The sequence below is a fragment of the Notolepis coatsorum genome (assembly GCF_963971535.1).
Source record: "Notolepis coatsorum genome assembly, chromosome: 2".
Classification (NCBI taxonomy): Eukaryota; Metazoa; Chordata; class Actinopteri; order Aulopiformes; family Paralepididae; genus Notolepis; species Notolepis coatsorum.
The window spans coordinates 148,300,051-148,319,826 of NC_140166.1; the positions used below are offsets into that span (position 1 = coordinate 148,300,051).

Below are 19,776 nucleotides of genomic sequence, written 5' to 3' on the forward strand. Positions count from 1 at the left end.
CCCGTTGATCCAGACTTTTGCATTCGAACATTCCTGCCCCCTGCTGGCTTACAACCGGTGGGAACCCCCATGGTGTCTCCAGCTGACCTACTAGTGTACCATATATATAATTCCTATGATACAGGTGGTATTCATTATCTCCTGCGTAATATTCTAATGGACTTACGCTCTTGACCTATTCATGCACATTCTTCGCCTTACAAGTGCGACTCTAATTCTCAAGTAATGTAAGATAATCTACGTGCTGCTAATAAATATTATTCTAACTCATATTTGTTGTGGAACCGTGTCATTGTGGAGGTGTTCATCTCATATACCTGTGTACTGTATGGCCAGTAGTAATGTACATAAGACAGTAGTGGTTTAATGATACCATACTTATTTAATACAGTCAGGGAATTGTACCCCTCAGTTACAACTACCATACACTGGCACCAGGCACACATCACACTACACAATGACTACCATACACTGGCACCACACTACACAATGACTACCATACACTGGCACCAGACACACATCACACTACACACTGACTACCATACACTGGCACCACACACTGACTACCATACACTGGCACCAGGCACACATCACACTACACACTGACTACCATACACTGGCACCACACATCACAATACAGACCCCTCATATGTTTACACTGTTTATTTTTCTAATATATTTATATTCAGAGTTAATTATATTGTTTACACGGTTTCTCTTTTCCCAATATTTGTATTCAGATCTAATTTCATTGTCTATATGTATTGATGACAGTAGCAGGTTAATACCTCACCTGGTCTATATGTATTGATGACAGTAGCAGGTTAAAGGTTAAGGTTAGGGCCTCACCTGGTCTGTTGAGCAGCGGCCTGAGTTTTCTCACCAGGTTGGACTGCAGCTTCAGCTCAGTGTGAAGGCGACTGATCTCACAGCAGAGAGCCTCGTATGACTGCTGCATGCTGCTGTAGAGACACAGAGACACACAGACAGAGACACAGAGAGAGAGAGAGTCAGTGTACAGCATTAGCTGCAAAATATGTAGACGGTTGTCACAAAATACGAGAACAAGCCCTGTAAATGTATCTGAGTGGCCACACTTGAAAAATGACTACCCGATCGAGTGACTATTTTGTAAATTAATATGTTTCTTGTTGATTGTCCTTACTGTTATTACTAATATTATGATATTTTATTGCTTAATATATATGTTATTGTTTGTATGTTGAACTTGCTTTGGCAATAAGTATGTTAATATTTCATGCCAATAAAGCCTATTTGAATTAAATTGAATTGAGAGACAGAGAGAGACACAGAGACACACACAGAGAGACAGAGAGACACAGACACATACAGAGAGACAGAGAGACACAGAGAGAGACACAGAGACACACACACACACAGACACACACACACACAGAGACAGAGAGACACAGAGAGAGACACACACAGACAGAGAGAGAGACACACACAGAGACAGAGATATACAGAGACACAGAGAGACACATAGAGACACACAGAGAGACACACAGAGACACAGAGACAGAGAGACACACAGAGACATAGAGACAGAGGCACAGAGACACACAGACAGAGAGAGACACACACAGAGACAGAGACACACACACAGAGACAGAGACACACAGAGAGACACACACACAGACAGAGACAGACACACACACAGACACACAGAGACACACACACACACAGACAGAGGCATAGAGAGAGACACAGAGACAGAGACACACACACAGACAGAGACACAGAGAAAGACACAGAGACACACACAGATAGAGACACACACAGATACAGAGACACACACAGATACAGAGACACACACAGAGACACACAGAGAGACACACACACACAGATACAGAGACACACACAGAGAGACAGAGACACACACACTGATACAGAAACACACAGACAGAGACACAGAGACACACACACACAGAGACACACACACAGAGAGACAGAGACACACACAGAGAGACAGAGACACACACACACAGAGACAGATAGAGACACACACACACAGATACACACACAGAGACAGAAAGGGATAGAGACAGACACACACACACAGACACAGATACACACACAGACATAGAGGGATAGAGACAGACACACAGAGACAGAAAGGGATAGAGACAGACACACACACAGACACAGATACACACACAGACAGAGGGATAGAGACAGACACAGAAAGGGATAGAGACAGACACACACACACAGACACAGATACACACACAGACATAGAGGGATAGAGACAGACACACAGAGACAGAAAGGGATAGAGACAGACACACACACACAGACACAGATACACACACAGACAGAGGGATAGAGACAGACACAGAAAGGGATAGAGACAGACACACACACAGACACACACACAGACATAGAGGGATAGAGACAGACACACACACAGAGACAGAGAGATAGAGACAGACAGAGACACACACAGAGACAGAGACACACACACACACACAGTTAAACATTACATACCAGAGCCTCATTTACATCAGTGTCATAACAGTGAGTTCACAGTAGGAGAGTCTGACTTCATCTCCCTGACAACACAAAACACGGTTTAGCCTAACCATAACCCAATACAAAATACGGTTTAGTCATTTAAACCAACGCCGGCAACATCACTTGTCACTTGTATTAGCTATATCTTTTTATTTTTATTTTATCCACTTTTTCTCATCTTTTTCCATTTTTCTCCCATCCCAATTCCGTTGTGCCAATTCTCCCCTCCCCTGTCTTGAACGTTGCTCGCATATGCCTCCCACTGGCCGGTTGTAGGGAGGATAGAAGCCTTGCATCACATGTCCCCTCCGATACACGAGGAGGCAGCCAGTCACATCTTTTCAGCTGCCAGCGCGGACTCTCAGTGGCGAGGTGTAACATGTGGGAGGCTCACACTGCCCCCGATACTTCCTGTCTATGCTGTGCAGGCGTCCCCCAACCAACCTGTAGGAGTCGCTGTCCACAACGTCCAGATTACCACCCATCGACTTCCACCCGCTAACTCTGCCAATTGAGTTAGTATGACGGCTGGCCCAAGCCGGAGGCAACGCAGACAGCCGGAGTCGAACCCGGTGTCTCTTGTGTTGGTGACGAGCGCAATGTCCGCTGCGCCACCCAGCCGCTTGTATTAGCTATATCTTCAGTAAGGTATGGTTAGGGTTAAGGCTTATATCTTCAGTAAGGTAAGGTTAGGGTTAAGGCTAATATCTTCAGTAAGGTTAGGGTGAAGGCTATATCTTCAGTAAGGTAAGGTTAGGGTTAAGGCTAATATCTTCAGTAAGGTTAGGGTGAAGGCTATATCTTCAGTAAGGTAAGGTTAGGGTTAAGGCTAATATCTTCAGTAAGGTTAGGGTGAAGGCTATATCTTCAGTAAGGTAAGGTTAGGGTTAAGGCTAATATCTTCAGTAAGGTTAGGGTGAAGGCTATATCTTCAGTAAGGTAAGGTTAGGGTTAAGGCTAATATCTTCAGTAAGGTTAGGGTGAAGGCTATATCTTCAGTAAGGTAAGGTTAAGGGGGCGACAGTGGCTCGGTAGGTAGAGCAGTCGTCTGGTTATCCGGAGGTTCCCGGTTCGATTCCCGCTCCTCCCGGGCAGCGTGTCGAAGTGTCCTTGAGCAAGACACTTAACCTTTAATTGCTGCTGATGAGCAGGTAGGTTGGCACCTTGCATGGTTGCCTCCGCCATCAGTGTGTGAATGTGTGAGTGAATGGGTAAAATGTGAGTAACAAATTGTAAATTGTACCATTTAAGGCTATATCTTCAGTAAGGTTAATGTTAGGTTTAAGGCTTATATCTTCAGTAAGGTAATGTTAGGGTTAAGGCTATATCTTCAGTAAGGTTAGGGTTAAGGCTTATATCTTCAGTAAGGTTAGGGTTAAGGCTAATATCTTCAGTAAGGTAAGGTTAGGGTTAAAGGGGAGATGAAGCATTGAACAATATGAGCCTAGTTTGTTTGTTGTGTACCTTGGGTAAGACATGGTCCTATAATCAAATGTGAAATGCTGCTTATTTGTCTGAAAACTCAAATGTAATTTCCCCGGTTTTGCCATGGGCGCCGCCATTTTAGATTTAGCTGGATGGTGACGTCACGGTGATGGTTTGGGCTGGGTCCCGGTTTACAATGCTGGTTAGATAGCTACGTAAATATGGTGTCGTGAAAGTCAGTCAGTAAATTGTCAACCAAATGTAACGCTACAGAAAATATATATATTATATAATTATACTTGTAGTTGTATTATCTGCGAGACATCGCCACCACGCAACAAGTCAAAATGCTCCGCTGTCTGCAAACAGCTCCACTGTCTGTGTGTATACTGTGCTTTGGTCAAATCACATTCAGCATTGGGTATCAGTTTCCTTTTTTTCCTCCCTCAATAATATTATGTTATTTATGTACGTTATCATTATGTAAACAAATGCACATATGGATTGTTTGCTGCAATGTTTCTGAATGAATTGAAGCATTAATAAATAAGCAGATAATAAAATTAGATGTCCATAACATTTGTGTTTTTAAATTAGCATAGCCTAAATAAATATGAATTCAAGAAGTTAAATACTGAATTAACGACATTTATTAACAGGCTGAATAACAGGCTGAAAAAAACAATTAGCCTATTAAATAGGCTAAACACCGTGCGTAAAAAATATAGGCTAAGCGGTGGTAAAAGGCAACTTTGGCTATAGCCTTCTAAAACAGGCTAAACTTCGTTTTGGCTTCTTGAGTTCACATTTCTTTGGTTTGCAGTGGTGCATCTGCGGGCCAATGTTCCGAGACATATTACATTTTATTTGTTAGGCTATTTGAATACACCAGCCCTAAATGGTGGATTAAAATAGCCTAACAATTATACAAATATATAAATATGTCTCGGAACATTGGCTGTTGCGTTGTTGCAAACTGGGGAGGTTAAAGAAGTTGCGGAGGTTAAAGAAGTTAAAACTAATAACAGGCTGAAAAAACAATTCGCCTATTTAATAGGCTAAACACAGCGCGTAAAATATAGGCTAAACAGTGCGTAAAAGTGTGATGTCTTTTATGCTGCGCTGTGACAGCACTCCCTCGTGACAGCCAGCTGAAGCGCGTGGGCCATACATCCCAAACTTTGTAATCCTGCGACTTTCATGCATTTGACCACGTTTCGGGCATTATCTCGGAGTATGACATGAATATTTTCTTTCGGAATATGCCACGTCTGGAACATATTCTCAAATGCTGTTGCCAGCGCTGCAGCCTGCAGCAGTATGGGAGCCGGAGAACTCTTGGGAATGCAGGACCGCTTTACGGAGTTGGAAGTCTGCGTCAATCCACTGAGCTGTCAAACTCAGCATTGACATGGGGCTGACATCAGAGCTCCAAATATCACTGGTAAAGTTAATTGAAGAAACGTCTTCTTTCAGAAGGCTATAAATGTGCGAATACACTGCCTGGTAGAGCTCGGGTACAGGGCAATGTCTGAAAAATACATGCGACGTGGGAGAGTGTAACGCGGTCGTCGAGCCCTATGAATCCATTACTTTTCATGTGATCACCTTAGCCTTCTGACTACCACCGTTATACGCACATGTGCCCTCTAACGTGGTTTAGTGGCCGCTTTGTTTCCTCTGACTTTTTTTGCGCCAATAATAACGAGTTGAGTTCACCATGTAGGCTGCACTTCATCTAGATATTCAGCGGAACGCATGAATGCTGTGTCTGGCATCAGTTTGCTTACATCAGGGCTGCAACGATTAGTCGACATAATCGACGTTTGAAAAATCGTCGACGAGAAATTGTTGCGTCGATTAGTCATAAAAAAAAATACATATATATTATAATTAAAAAAAAAAAAAAATTGCGCTACCTATCTTTGTGAAAGTGTTCTGGAGGTCCAGATGAATGGTTGGGGTTGGTTCAACGGAGGGGTATGGATTGGGCTATCACCTAAAGTCCACGTTTATTATTTTCTCTATATATATATATATTGTTTTATTTGTAAGATATATATTTACTGTTGACCTGATAGTTTTATTGTTCGCCCGTATATATTGGAATGGAGACAAAGTTATACCGTTAGTTTTGTATACAGCCAAGCCACTCAACACATATTGAACGGAGAAAAAGATAACCGTTAGTTGGAGAATAAAAGTGAGGAGAGAGAGGTGTTTTGCTACAGCGCTGTGGTGGTAACGTTAGTGCCGTTATTAGTTGGAAACGGTGTTGTGGTGTTGCCAAGGGAGAGGAGGAATACCATACTCCCGCATCTATCTGCCGACGGCGACGGGCAGAGGATAACAGAGACAGAATAGACCTTTATAGCCTAGTGACAATGCCCCCAAAATGTTGAGATACCCCTACCGGAGGTAGAACAAAACACAATAATGTTTTTCCTCATCTCTAAGGTCTCCCATATATGAAATGGATTCTTGTATACAAATATTTTACTGCAAAACTTGTTAAATTGATATTGTTATACACCCCCAAAGGAAAAAAATAACCAAAATATAGCCTGGCCGTATGGGAGTTGACATATAAACTCATGTAGATTAATAATACAAGCTCCAAGAGCTTTCAATCTTGACATGCTAACAGTCAGACAGTTGCTTAACATAATAGAAATGGATGTGAATATCTTTATGCATGTAGGAAATATATACCTATGTACACATACTTAAAATAAGCGGAAATGTAAAAAATTAATATCTATGCATAATGTTCTCATTTACTTTGTAGTAGCTCTGCCACGACTTGTCATAGAAACACAGATGAGGGCTTTTTCGGAAAGGTGTGGTTGTGCTGAATCCAGCCATACCACATGTGTAAATATAGCATGCATGGTCAGGGAGTTACATCAGTAAATGTATGAGGTGTCCTAAATGAAAGAAAATTAAACATTGACATAATGAAGTCTTCAGTCCAAAGCCCATTATCAGTGGTGAGAAGCATGTTGACAAATTCAATGTTACTGCAAAGTAAAGTCACTTGAGGTAATGTTCTGGTCTATAATGTTAATATATTTATGATACATTTAATAAATTATACATTTCATATTATACATTTTATGATACTTCATATGGAAACAAAGATCCAATTGAATCAGGTTGAAATAGAAATAGAACACCTTTATTTCAATCTACTGCATTCTGACCCCCCTGCTGTATTCACTGTACACACATGACTGTGTGGCCAGGTTCAGCTCCAACTCCATAGTGAAGTTTGCGGACGACACATGGTGGTGGGGCTGATCTCTAACAATGACGAGAAGGCCTATCGGGAGGAGGTTGATGAACTGGCACGCTGGTGCCGGGATAACAGCCTACTCCTAAACATTGGTAAAACCAAAGAGCTGATCGTGGATTTGAGGAGAATACAGCAGGTGACACACACGCCACATTCTGAGAACATTCTGCATAGATATTCATTTTCTACATTTCCGCGTGTACATAGGTATATATTTCCTACATGCATAAAGATATTCACATCCAGGTTTTTCTATTAGGTTAAGCAACTGTCTGACTGCTAGCATGTCAAATTTGAAAGCTCTTGGAGCTTGTATTATTAATCTACATGAGTTTATATGTCTTAACTCCCATATGGCCAGGCTATATTTTGGTTCTTTTTTCCTTTGGGGGTGTATAACAATATCTATCAATTTAACAAGTTTTGCAGTAAAATATTTTTATACAAGAATCCATTTCATATATGGGAGACCTTAGAGATGAGGAAAAACATGCTTGTGTTTTGTTCTACCTCCGGTAGGGGTATCTCAAAAACGGATTGTGACGCAACGCACACGCGCTCTGGACTGTTCCATCAGAGGGCGGAGCTTCGGTGGCCAGTGTGAGTGGATACAGACCACTGCACTTAAATATAAACATAGTCTACCTGGAGACTCAATGAGGTAATTGTAGATGTCGCCATTAGACGCGTCTGGTCATTTAGTGGGATCATTGTTTCATTATCCTGTTCGGCTGAAAGGACACTGGCCACCGAAGCTCCCCCCTCTGATGGAACAGTCCAGGGCGCGTGTGCGTTGCGTCACAATCCGTGGGCAATCTGCGCATGTGCATGGGGAACAGCTGCTTAAAAACGGGCTTTTTCGCTGCCGATTTAGTTCCAATCGATTAGGAATGGCTCGCGCCGTGTTCAGGAGATTCAGGCGCATACAAGTCTATTCGATCATGTCTCCAGCACCCCCACAGCCGTATCTGCAACCACTTACATCACGGCTCTCATCCACATTCATTCATTTGCTCCCCCCGCTATCTCCTCCCCGATTTCAATGTAACGCGGAGATTCAGGGGTAGGGGGGGGGGGGGGGGGGGGCACACCCCAAAATCTGACCAATGAGTGACAGTTTGCTGGCGCGTGCGTTTGTTTTGGTCCGCTGTTAACACAGCCGTGTGAACACAAACGAACTAAGGGACAAGTGCAACATTGTATCATTATAGTCCCCGTGTCTTCCTGAATCGGAACAAAGCAAACGAACTACAGGTGTGAAAACGCCCTTACATAAATGTGTTTTTATGAATAACGATATTTGAGGAGCCTAATAATATTGCTACAGCGTGCTGCAGGTAGTAGTAGTAGTAGTTAGGTACGTGGGAGGCTGCGGGCGAAACCATCTCCGTGACGTCAGCATTTAGCGTGAACAAAATGTTGATAAATGCTACATAAATGGACATAAATCGTTTTTTCTTAGAAACGACTTATTTTTATAACGTGATTTTTTTCTGTGGTTTATCTAAATAGTAATTTTATGCTATGACTATTTATATCGCTATGCAACATCTCCCCTTTAAGGCTTATATCTTCAGTAAGGTTAGGGTTAAGGCTTATATCTTCAGTAAGGTTAAGGTTAAGGCTAATATCTTCAGTAATGTAAGGTTAGAGTTAAGGCTAATATCTTCAGTAAGGTACCATCACAGTTCTAGATACCTGCCTGAAAAACAAAAAAACTACTATTTTAGTGGCAAGAGAAAATAACTTAACATGAAACTAAGGCTGTCAAAGTTAACGTGTCATTAACACCACTATTTTTTTAACGCACGATTAATGTACAAAATAAATAGCATCCGCGGAGCTAATGATGGAGCATCGCCGTCGGTTGTGTGATAGTAAAGGGCTAACCTTCTGTATTGTCACAGTGAAAGGGTTAACCGGCTGTCGTGTGGCAGTGAAAGGGTTAAGACATGTTCTTCATTCATTGTGGGGTAATGCTGCATTTGTGCTCAGATTCATCACAAGTATAAGTATATAATGAAGTGAAAATGGTTACTAGATTGGCATATAGGGATATGTTCTACCATAATGTTTTACCTAAAATATATAAAAACCACAAGCTTACATGATCAGGCCGCTTTCACACGTATTTATCAGTTTGGTTTTAATTAGGGCTGTCAAAATTAATGCTTTAACTTGAGATTAATTAAAATGATTTAAAGCATTAAAATAAATTAATCTAGATTAATCTATGGAGTGAAAAATCTTCAATCTTAGCGCTGCGGATATAAGAAAGAGGTCTAGCTGAGTCAATGTTGATGGTTTTGTTGAACATTTGTATTTCACAGGAGAGAAACTGTATTCAAAGAAAGCTATTAAAATAGTCTTTGAATCTAAATATTCTTTCTTTGGGTTGATTTTACATTAATTCCATGATTTTCCTCAAGTAAATATCTGTTACAAGCTTCGGTCTTAAGTAGAAAAATGTCATTTTTAATCTAGATTAATTACAGAAAATTGTGAGATTAATTAGTTTTTTAATCTATTGACAGCACTATACAACTCTGGTTGCACACAGCCTACAATGAAGCACATTATGCTGAGGTAACCTGAAAACACACCTCCCTCTAGTGTCTGAAGATGGCAACTACACCTTGACACATGTGTGGGGCACTTGCAAAGAGCATAGTGATGTATGTGTTAATGTCCCAAGTGTGCAGTTGATATACAGCAGATATCCCCCCGAAAAACACCTTACGGTACACTGTGTAACCTGCACGGACTACAACGTATGATGTGTATCGTGCCAGTTAGGGTACCTTGTGTATACTGCACCTAGTGTATACTGCACCTAGTGTATACTGCACCTTGTGTATACTGCACCTAGTGTATACTGCACCTAGTGTATACTGCACCTAGTGTATACTGCACCTTGTGTATATGTGTATACTGCACCTTGTGTATACTGCACCTTGTGTATACTGCACCTAGTGTATACTGCACCTAGTGTATACTGCACCTAGTGTATACTGCACCTTGTGTATATGTGTATACTGCACCTTGTGTATACTGCACCTTGTGTAGACTGTTATACTGCACCTTGTGTATACTGCACCTTGTGTATACTGCACCTTGTGTATACTGCACCTTGTGTATACTGCACCTTGTTTATACTGCACCTTGTGTATACTGCACCTTGTGTATACTGCACCTTGTGTTTACTGCACCTTGTGTATACTGCACCTTGTGTATACCGTTTACTTTTACTCATAGTATACATTCAGAATCAAATTCTTTATTACCTATAATTATTGTAACGTATAATATACCGATAGGGCATACAGACCCTCATCTACACCTTTGTTTACACTGTTTATGTTCCTCATATTTTTATATTCAGATAAAATTGTATTGCCTATATTTATGTCTTTCTACTATTACATTTACATTTAGTCATTTAGCTCAAACGCTTTTATCCAAAGCGACTTACAAGTTTTGTACGACAAGTCATCAGGAAGGTACAACTCTATCAGCTGAGTAACAATGTTCGTGTCGAGTGCTACAGTGTAGGTTAGTATATTAGGACCCTGGCAATACCTGTACCTCCCCTCCCCCAAGGGGATCAATAAAAGATATATGATATCTTATCTGTGTACTGTACCTGGAGTCGTTTTCACCCTCATGGTTCAGCTCAGACTGTGGTCCATGGTGGTCCTGCCAAAAATCAGTCAAATAAATCATGTATTATATTATAGGCCAACATCAATTCATGTCTCAATGGGCTTCACAAACAACCCCGACCTTAACCCTTTCACTGCCACACGACAGCCGGTTAACCCTTTCACTGTGACAATACAGAAGGTTAGCCCTTTACCAGGGGAGGAAATTAGGCCACTTTACTGGCCAAATGCTGGTATTTTTTACGTTTGGCTGGTAAAAAAAATCAGATACCCGCCAGTTGGCTGGTAAGCCAAAAAGTTAGTTTCCTCCCCTGCCCTTTACTATCACACAACCGACGGCGATGCTCCATCATTAGCATCATTAGCTCCGCGGATGCTAATGATGGAGCATCGCCGTCGGTTGTGTGATAGTAAAGGGCTAACCTTCTGTCGTGTGGCAGTGAAAGGGTTAACGGGGCATTTCACATAAACAATGAATACTGAAAAACGCAAGATTTATTTAGCACATAATTTCACACATATCCCAAGGCTCTAAGCTGTTTTACACACATTCATTCAGTTTGACAGTTATTGAGAGCTTGAATATCTCCTTTATGTCTAATATATATGTATATATAATTTCCCCAAGGGATCAATAAAGGAAAATCTTATCTTCTGAAGCAGGGACAAGTGTCACTCCTCTGGTCTATAACTCTCCTCATCCTACACTATCCTTTGCCATTCCAATGTTTGCTGATGACTGTGTCTTACATTTACATTTAGTCATTTAGCTGAACGTTTTTATCCAAAGCGACTTACAAGTTCTGTACGACAAGTCATCAGGAAGGGCACAACTCTATCAGCTGAGTAACAATGTTCATCAAAGTGTTGAGTGCTACAGTGTAGGTTAGTTTATTAGGACAAGTGCATGACAGTAAGGTTAGTTATTAAAAAAAAATTATAATAATTTAATTTCAGATATTGATTGAAGAAGTGTGTCTTTAGTCGACGGCGAAAGATTGGACGTGATTCGGCTGTCCTAACTGTGGTGGGAAGTTCGTTCTACCATTGTGGGGCAAGGACTGAGAATAGGCGACTTCTCTTTGATGACCCTCCCGGAGCTCGGATAAGAGTAGGTCTGAGGCGACCAGAAGATGCAGAGTGTAGGGGTCTTGAGGGTGTGTAGTTGGAAGATGCAGAGTGTAGGGGTCTTGGGGGGCGTGTAGTTAGAAGATGCAGAGTGTAGGGCTCTTGAGGGTGTGTAGTTAGAAGATGCAGAGTGTAGGGGTCTTGGGGGTGTGTAGTTAGAAGATGCAGAGCATAGGGGTCTTGAGGGTGTGTAGTTAGAAGATGTACAGCGTAGGGGTCTTGGGGGTGTGTAGTTAGAAGATGTAGAGTGTAGGGGTCTTGAGGGTGTGGAGTTAGACGATGTACAGGGTAGGGGTCTTGGGGGTGTGTAGTTAGGAGATGCAGAGCATAGGGGTCTTGAGGGTGTGTAGTTAGAAGATGCAGAGCGTAGGGGTCTTGAGGGTGTGTAGTTAGAAGATGCAGAGCGTAGGGGTCTTGAGGGGGTGTAGTTAGAAGATGCAGAGCGTAGGGGTCTTGAGGGTGTGTAGTTAGAAGATGCAGAGCGTAGGGGTCTCGAGGGTGTGTAGTTAGAAGATGCAGAGCGTAGGGGTCTTGAGGGTGTGTAGTTAGAAGATGCAGAGCGTAGGGGTCTTGAGGGTGTGTAGTTAGAAGATGCAGAGCGTAGGGGTCTTGAGGGTGTGTAGTTAGAAGATGCAGAGCGTAGGGGTCTTGAGGGTGTGTAGTTAGAAGATGCAGAGTGTAGGGGTCTTGGGGGTGTGTAGTTAGAAGATGCAGAGCGTAGGGGTCTTGAGGGTGTGTAGTTAGAGACCATTGACCGGCGGTAGGCGGGAGCCGTTCCCTTTGTCTGTGGGGAGCCAGTCCAAGTCCCTGAGAAGTTGGGTGACATGGGCCGACTTCGGTAGGTTTGAGATCAGGCGGGCCGCTGCGTTCTGGATGAGTTGAAGAGGCTTGGTGGCCGTGGCCGAGAGGCCAGCAAGCAGTGCGTTGCAGTAGTCGAGGCGGGAGATGACTGTTGATTGGACGAGGAGTTGGGTGGCTTCTTTTGTCAGGAAGGGGTGGATCCTTCTGATGTTGCTCAGGAGGAATCTGCAGGTTCTGGTTGTCGCTGCGATATGAGCGGAGAAGTTCAACTGGTCATCGAGGACAACACCAAGGTTCTTGGCGGTCGGAGATGCGGCCACAGCTACATTCTCCACTGTGATGGAAAGGGCGGTCGGTCAGGGGGGAGGATTTGGCCGGCAGGTGAAGCAATTCTGTGTCTTGTTTTGTTATAATATTTTATTTTCAGCTTTTATAGTTTCACAAACACACATCAAGACAAATCACAAAGACAAAGAAAATAAAAAATAAATAAAAAGAACACAAACAGTATGTTGCCAGACACTGTCACATCAATGAACAAACATACACCATGTCATATGCTATACACTAAGGACGCAAGGGGCTAATTCTGACATATATACACACATTACATATATACACATACACACATATATACATATATACAAATATACATACATACATAGTACGGAAAATACACAGGAGGACATTGAGAAGCACTTATGTTCTAGCTAAGCATTCCAAAAAGGGACCCCATATCATATCGAATTTGTTCAAGGTCTCAGACCTACTGTGACGGATGCTTTCCAGCTGCAAGAGAGGAGACCATCTCAGTGAGCCATCTTTTAAAACTTGGAGACGACGTCTTTCCATTCCTTAAGGATAATTATTTTGGCCACAGCCATACCAAACATCAGGGCCTCCTGCTCATTGTAAGGTAATTCCGCAGTGTTAGCTGAACAGCCGAGTAGAGCTAGAAGGCAGTCTGGGGCAATCTCTCTTTTATACGCCTTGGTGTACTAGTCAAAAATGTCTACCCAGTACTTAAATAGCTTGGGACAAAACCAAAACATATGTGAAAGATTACCCTCTGCGGACATGCAACGATCACAGAGAGGCGCTACAGAGGGATAGATTATATGCAGTTTGGTTTTAGAGTAATGTAGTAATGTGAATGACCTTAAACTGTATAAGTTGGACTCTGGCATTAATAGAACATTTATGTATCCTGCTAAGTCCCTCCTCCCACATCTCATCAGAGATTTCCATACTAAGCTCTGTGGACCATACATCTTTAATGTGGTCGGAGGAAGCCATAGATTGGACCGAGAAATATGAAACAAAATCAGAGATCAGGTGTTTTGAAACTGGTGATCGGCTCATGAGATTATAAAACTGGTAATCAGCAGGACATGTCTCAAAGTCTGGAATATTACAGCGGACATCATTTCTAACCTGCAGGTAACGAAATAAATATATGGAAATATATGTTCAGTGTCCTCCAGCGCTTTGGTTTCGGTGACAGGTTTCGTTCTCTTATTGGAATGTTGTATGCTCATCTGAGAGCTTCCATTCTTACCAATTCTGATAGGTCTGACTCCTTCCCACTCCATCGCGGCACCCGACAAGGATGTTGTATTAGTCCCTTACTGTTCAATTTAGTCCTCGAACCCCTGGCTATCAATATCAGGAGTTATCCCAACATCACGGGAATAAAGTTGGGAAAGTATGAGAGCCGTATTTCACTATATGCGGATGATGTGGTCCTGTATCTTGCTGATCCTGCCTCCTCCGTCCCATGCCTCCTAGATTTAATCAGGCAGTTTGGTACTTTCTCTGGTTACTCCATTAACTGGGAGAAAAGTGTGTTCATGCCCATCTCAGGGAGTCTAGACTCTTCCTTTACTGACAGCTTACCCTTTAAAATAGAACATGACCACTTCACCTATCTGGGAGTAGTTATACCAAAGGATCCCAAACTCCTATTTAAACTGAACTTTGGTGAAATGGTCTCAAAATTGAAGAAAAATATGGAGAGTTGGAGAATTTTGCCAGTGTCTTTGGTGGGGCGCGTGAATGTCATAAAAATGGTGGTTCTCCCCAGGTTCCTTTACCTTTTTCAGAGCGTGCCTATTTTTTTGACTGCCTCTTTCTTTAAACAGATAGACACTATACTTCTGCCATTTGTCTGGGGCTATAAAGCACACCGTATTTCAAAAGCACACTTGCAGAAGCCAAAGCATATGGGGGGGGGCTGGCCCTGCCGGTATTCCAGCACTACTACTGGGCTGCTAATGCAAGGGCCATGACCTTCTGGCAAGATTACTTTATAGGTGATGCTACAGTAGCCATGGACGCCCCCAGGTGGCTAGACATTGAGGCGCATGTGAACTTAAAAAGCTCTCTTCCTGCAATGTTATTTTCTAAGTGTGATACGATTAATAAGATGGCTCTCAACAATTTTATCCTTCGGAACTCACTGAGAATACTGAGTCAAATCAAAAGGGTTTTCAAAGTACCTTCAACCTCGGCATATACTCCAATATGTGATAATCATAATTTTCCCCCTGGTCACTGGGGGAAAGGGACAGGGACTGGCCACTATCAAAGATCTATATGTTGATCGTCACTTTGCCTCCTTTAACGAACTTAAGTCTAAGTTTAATCTTACAAGCTCACACTTCTTTCGTTACCTGTGTCTTGTTTTGTAAGCGTGTTGTCGCTGTAAATTAGGGTAACCTCAGTGTCTCACGAGTTGAGCTAAAGGTTAGGAATGAAACCTTACCCCACGTTCCTCCAGCAGTCTGCTGTTCTCCAGAGTCATCCTCTCCAGCTCCTCCTGCAGCGTGTGGATCTTCAGCTCTGTGTTGACGCGGTCCACCTGCCAGTAGTCTGGGCTGTTCAGGCTCTTCATGACTGGAGACGCACAGAGACATGTAGAAAACAGAGACAGAGACAGGTCAGAGACAGGATAGAGGACAGGACAGAGGACAGGACAGGACAGAGGACAGGACAGAGACAGGACAGAGACAGGTCCACCTGCCAGTAGTCTGGGCTGTTCAGGCTCTTCATGACTGGAAACACACAGAGACATGTAGAAAACAGAGACAGACAAAGGCAGTAGATAGTAGGGATGGGCATTTTACAAAACAGATAGATTGATCGCATGATGTACTCGAGTAGTGATTGATTACTCGTGGAGGAAAACGCTGTACAAAACTTTGCTCTTTTATTTTGAAACCCCGACCGGAAGTATTATTGTTATCGCTAGCGGAACCTATCTATGAGCGGACAACTTGTGTCGTCCGGTTCTGTGTTTTTGAGCTAACGCTAAAACAAATGTTGAGATTGTTGGTGAACAACTAACTTTAGGTTAGTTTTAACGTTAGCTAACGTTAGATGCAGCTACAGGCAATCGATGAGGAGGAGGAAGAGCTGCTGATTTTAAATCGGCAACAGGTATGGTAACAGTTATGGTAACAGTTAGTGTAACTGAGGGGTACAATTCCCTGACTGTATTGATAAGTATGGTATCATTAAACCACTACCGATTATGTACTTTAACTACTGGCCACACAGTACATGATATAGATATGATGAACACTTTCCCACCATGAAACGAAGTCCACACAAATGTATAAATCGAATATTTTATATAGCAAAGGGTATATACAACGTTCACTTAATGACATTTATGATTTGAATGCACTTGTAAGGCAAATGAGTATTCGTAGGCAAATCAACATTGAATGTCCAATCTCTGGTTACGCAGGGAGCAAGTATACAACCTGGTTCTTTAGGGAACTATAGCGATGGTACTTAAATGATTATAGCTGGATACACTAAAGGGGGGTCCCGCTGGTTGTAAGTCAGTAGGGGGGGGGGGTTAGGAGAGCCGCCGGCGATATCCCATCTGGCCAACGATTTCTTGGGAGAATTCAGAGTGCTGAACACGGTGCCCACAGAACCTCGGTCCACAGATGAATACAGCTGGGCCCTCTTGTAGACGGTAGCTGCCGGTCCACAACGAAGAGACGTGAGGCGACCTCACTCGGGGTAGAGCGCCGTCTCACCTGGACTCCTCTCGGGGGGTAGTTCCAACACTCAGCAGTGTTGGCTGTCATCCATGGCATAATCAAAGCACCCAAAGCAAGTAGATAATCCAAGCCGTGTAGGGCTCGCCGTCGTCCGGGTAAAGTAATCCAATGTGCAGGTCCACTCGTCCTGGCCCAGAACTCCTCGGATGAAAGCACCACACGTGGTCTGCCCAGCCTGGTTAAGACTCTAGATAACGCCAGGAACGATGGGGGTACTGCTCACTTTATAACTCTAACCGAACGATGCACCATACATAATAGACTATTATTAACTTAATAGAAATACGTCCCACTCGACGGTATAGTGCCAAACTATGACAATTCAACTATTAATCCACACGATGTCTCAATGCCTATTCTGAGGCCAAGTAGGCCATACTGCACCACACGTGGGTCGTGGGTGAGGCTTCACGTCTGTTACTAGGTAGGAGGGTAAAGGACTAATGGACTAAAAGAAAGTTCTACTTTACTTGCGCCATATATATATGCGCTGTGAACAAATAGTACCATTCGTATTTCGCCAGACGTATTCCTACGCGGAACCGGGCTTGTAACGACATGTTCGTCGGCACGATTGAACTTGAACCAAGGGGCTTGGCTGCTGGCGCCAGGTTCTTGTCCAATGAGAGAATGAAACTATTATGGGCTGTTAGTAGACTAAAGGGATATTCAGTGTATATGTACAAGGAATATACAAGGGATATCAAACGATATACAAATACTATTAAATATATATCCATAAATAAATATATATATTCGGTTTAATCTGATCCTTCACAACAGTTAGGGTAAAAGTTATGGTACAGTTAGGGTAACAGTTATGGTACAGTTAGGGTACAGTTAGGGTACCAGTTATGGTACAGTTAGGGTAACAGTTATGGTACAGTTAGGGTAACAGTTATGGTAACAGTTAGGGTACAGTTATGGTTTTAATACCTTGACTCGTCTCCATCTCTGACCTCATCTGGAGGATCTCCAGCTCTTTGGCCTGAAGCTGCTCCGTTAACATCCTCTCAAAGTCACTCTTCTGCTGTTTCTGTGAGAGAGTGAGAGTGAGAGTGAGAGAGAGTGAGAGAGAGAGAGAGGCTGAAACTTACCCGTGGGTATTTGTCATAACTGTAACTGAGGGGTACAATTCCCTGACTGTATTGATAAGTATGGTATCATTAAACCACTACCGCTTTATGTACTTTAACTACTGGCCACACAGTACATGATATAGATATGATGAACACTTTCCCACCTGATGAAACCAAGTCCACACAAATGTATCTGTCGAATCTTTAATATATAGCAAAGGGTATATACAACGTTCACGTAATGACATTTATGATTTGAATGCACTTGTAAGGCAAATGAGTATTCGTAGGCAAATCAACATTGAATGTCCAATCTCTGGTTACGCAGGAAGCAAGTATACAACCTGGTTCTTTAGGGAACTATAGCGATGGTACTTAATGATTATAGCTGGATATACTAAAGGGGGTCCCGCTGGTTGTAAGTCAGTAGGGGGGGGGGGGTTAGGAGAGCCGCTGGCGATATCCCATCTGGCCAACGATTTCTTGGGAGAATTCAGAGTGCTGAACACGGTGCCCACAGAACCTTGGTCCACAGATGAATACAGTTGGGCCCTCTTGTAGACGGTAGCTGCCGGTCCACAACGAAGAGACGTGAGGCGACCTCACTCGGGTTAGAGCGCCGTCTCACCTGGACTCCTCTCGGGGGTAGTTCCAACACTTACCAGTGTTGGCTGTTATCCATGGCATAATCAAAGCACCCAAAGCAAGTAGATAATCCAAGCCGTGTAGGGCTCGCCGTCGTCCGGGTAAGGTAATCCAATGTGCAGGTCCACTCGTCCTTGCCCAGAACTCCTCGGATGGAAGCACCACACGTGGTCTGCCCAGCCTGGTTAAGACTCTAGATAACGCGAGGAAAACGATGGGGGTACTGCTCACTTTATAACTCTAACCGAACGATGCACCATACATAATAGACTATTATTAACTTAATAGAAATACGTCCCACTCGACGGTATAGTGCCAAACTATGACAATTCAACTATTAATCCACACGATGTCTCAATGCCATTCTGAGGCCAAGTTGACCATACTGCACCACACGTGTATCGTGGGTGAGGCTTAACGTCTTGCCACTAGGTTGGAGGGTAAAGAACTAAGGGCTAAGGGAAGTTCTACTTTACTTGCGCCATATATATATGCGCTGTGAACAAATAGTACCATTCGTATTTCGGCAGACGTATTCCTACGCGGAACCGGGGCTAGTAACGACATGTTCGTCGGCACGATTGAACTTGAACCAAGGGGCTTGGCTGCTGGCGCCAAGTTCTTGTCCAATGAGAGAATGAAACTATTATGGGCTGTTAGTAGACCAAAGGGATATTCAGTGTATATGTACAAGGAATATACAAGGGATATCAAACGATATACAAATACTATTAAATATATATCCATAAATAAATATATATATTCGGTTTAATCTGATCCTTCACAACAATAACCCTACGCTCTTGGTCCCAGGACCCGCCCACAACCGCATTACTATCACTCCGCCATGCGAGTTTTAAAGAAGTGAAAGCAAGATGGCGGACAAGCCGGACAGTAACATTACGAAAGGATATGGTGATTGGGTCATAAAGACTAAATGAAAAACGATTCTGTCACGGCGAATGTCTTAGTTTCTTAAACAATGTTGGATGATGTACTTGATGGGTCATGAGTCATTGTGGAACAAAATAAAAATCGCGCAAATTGATTGATTGATTAATTGATTGATTGATTGCTAATTTTATTACTGTCCGCCTTGTTTCCAACTGGTTAAGTTTAGGCACTCTTTC

General features: G+C 42.8%; 1 protein-coding gene across 2 annotated transcripts in view; it reads right to left on the reverse strand.

Moving 5' to 3' along the window:
* azi2 (5-azacytidine induced 2) overlaps positions 1-19,776 on the reverse strand; it is a 63,316-nt gene that overhangs the window by 13,325 nt on the left and 30,215 nt on the right. Inside the window, exons 4-7 of one of the 2 annotated variants that reach the window (XM_084307453.1) lie at positions 17,859-17,958; positions 15,611-15,741; positions 10,899-10,951; positions 850-959 (exon numbers count right to left, since the gene is read on the reverse strand). In XM_084307453.1, the coding sequence (XP_084163579.1) occupies positions 850-959; positions 10,899-10,951; positions 15,611-15,741; positions 17,859-17,958 (394 nt within the window). Of the gene's footprint in view, positions 1-849; positions 963-10,898; positions 10,952-15,610; positions 15,742-17,858; positions 17,959-19,776 lie in introns of both variants that reach the window. The other variant, XM_084307452.1, reaches the window with a different exon arrangement.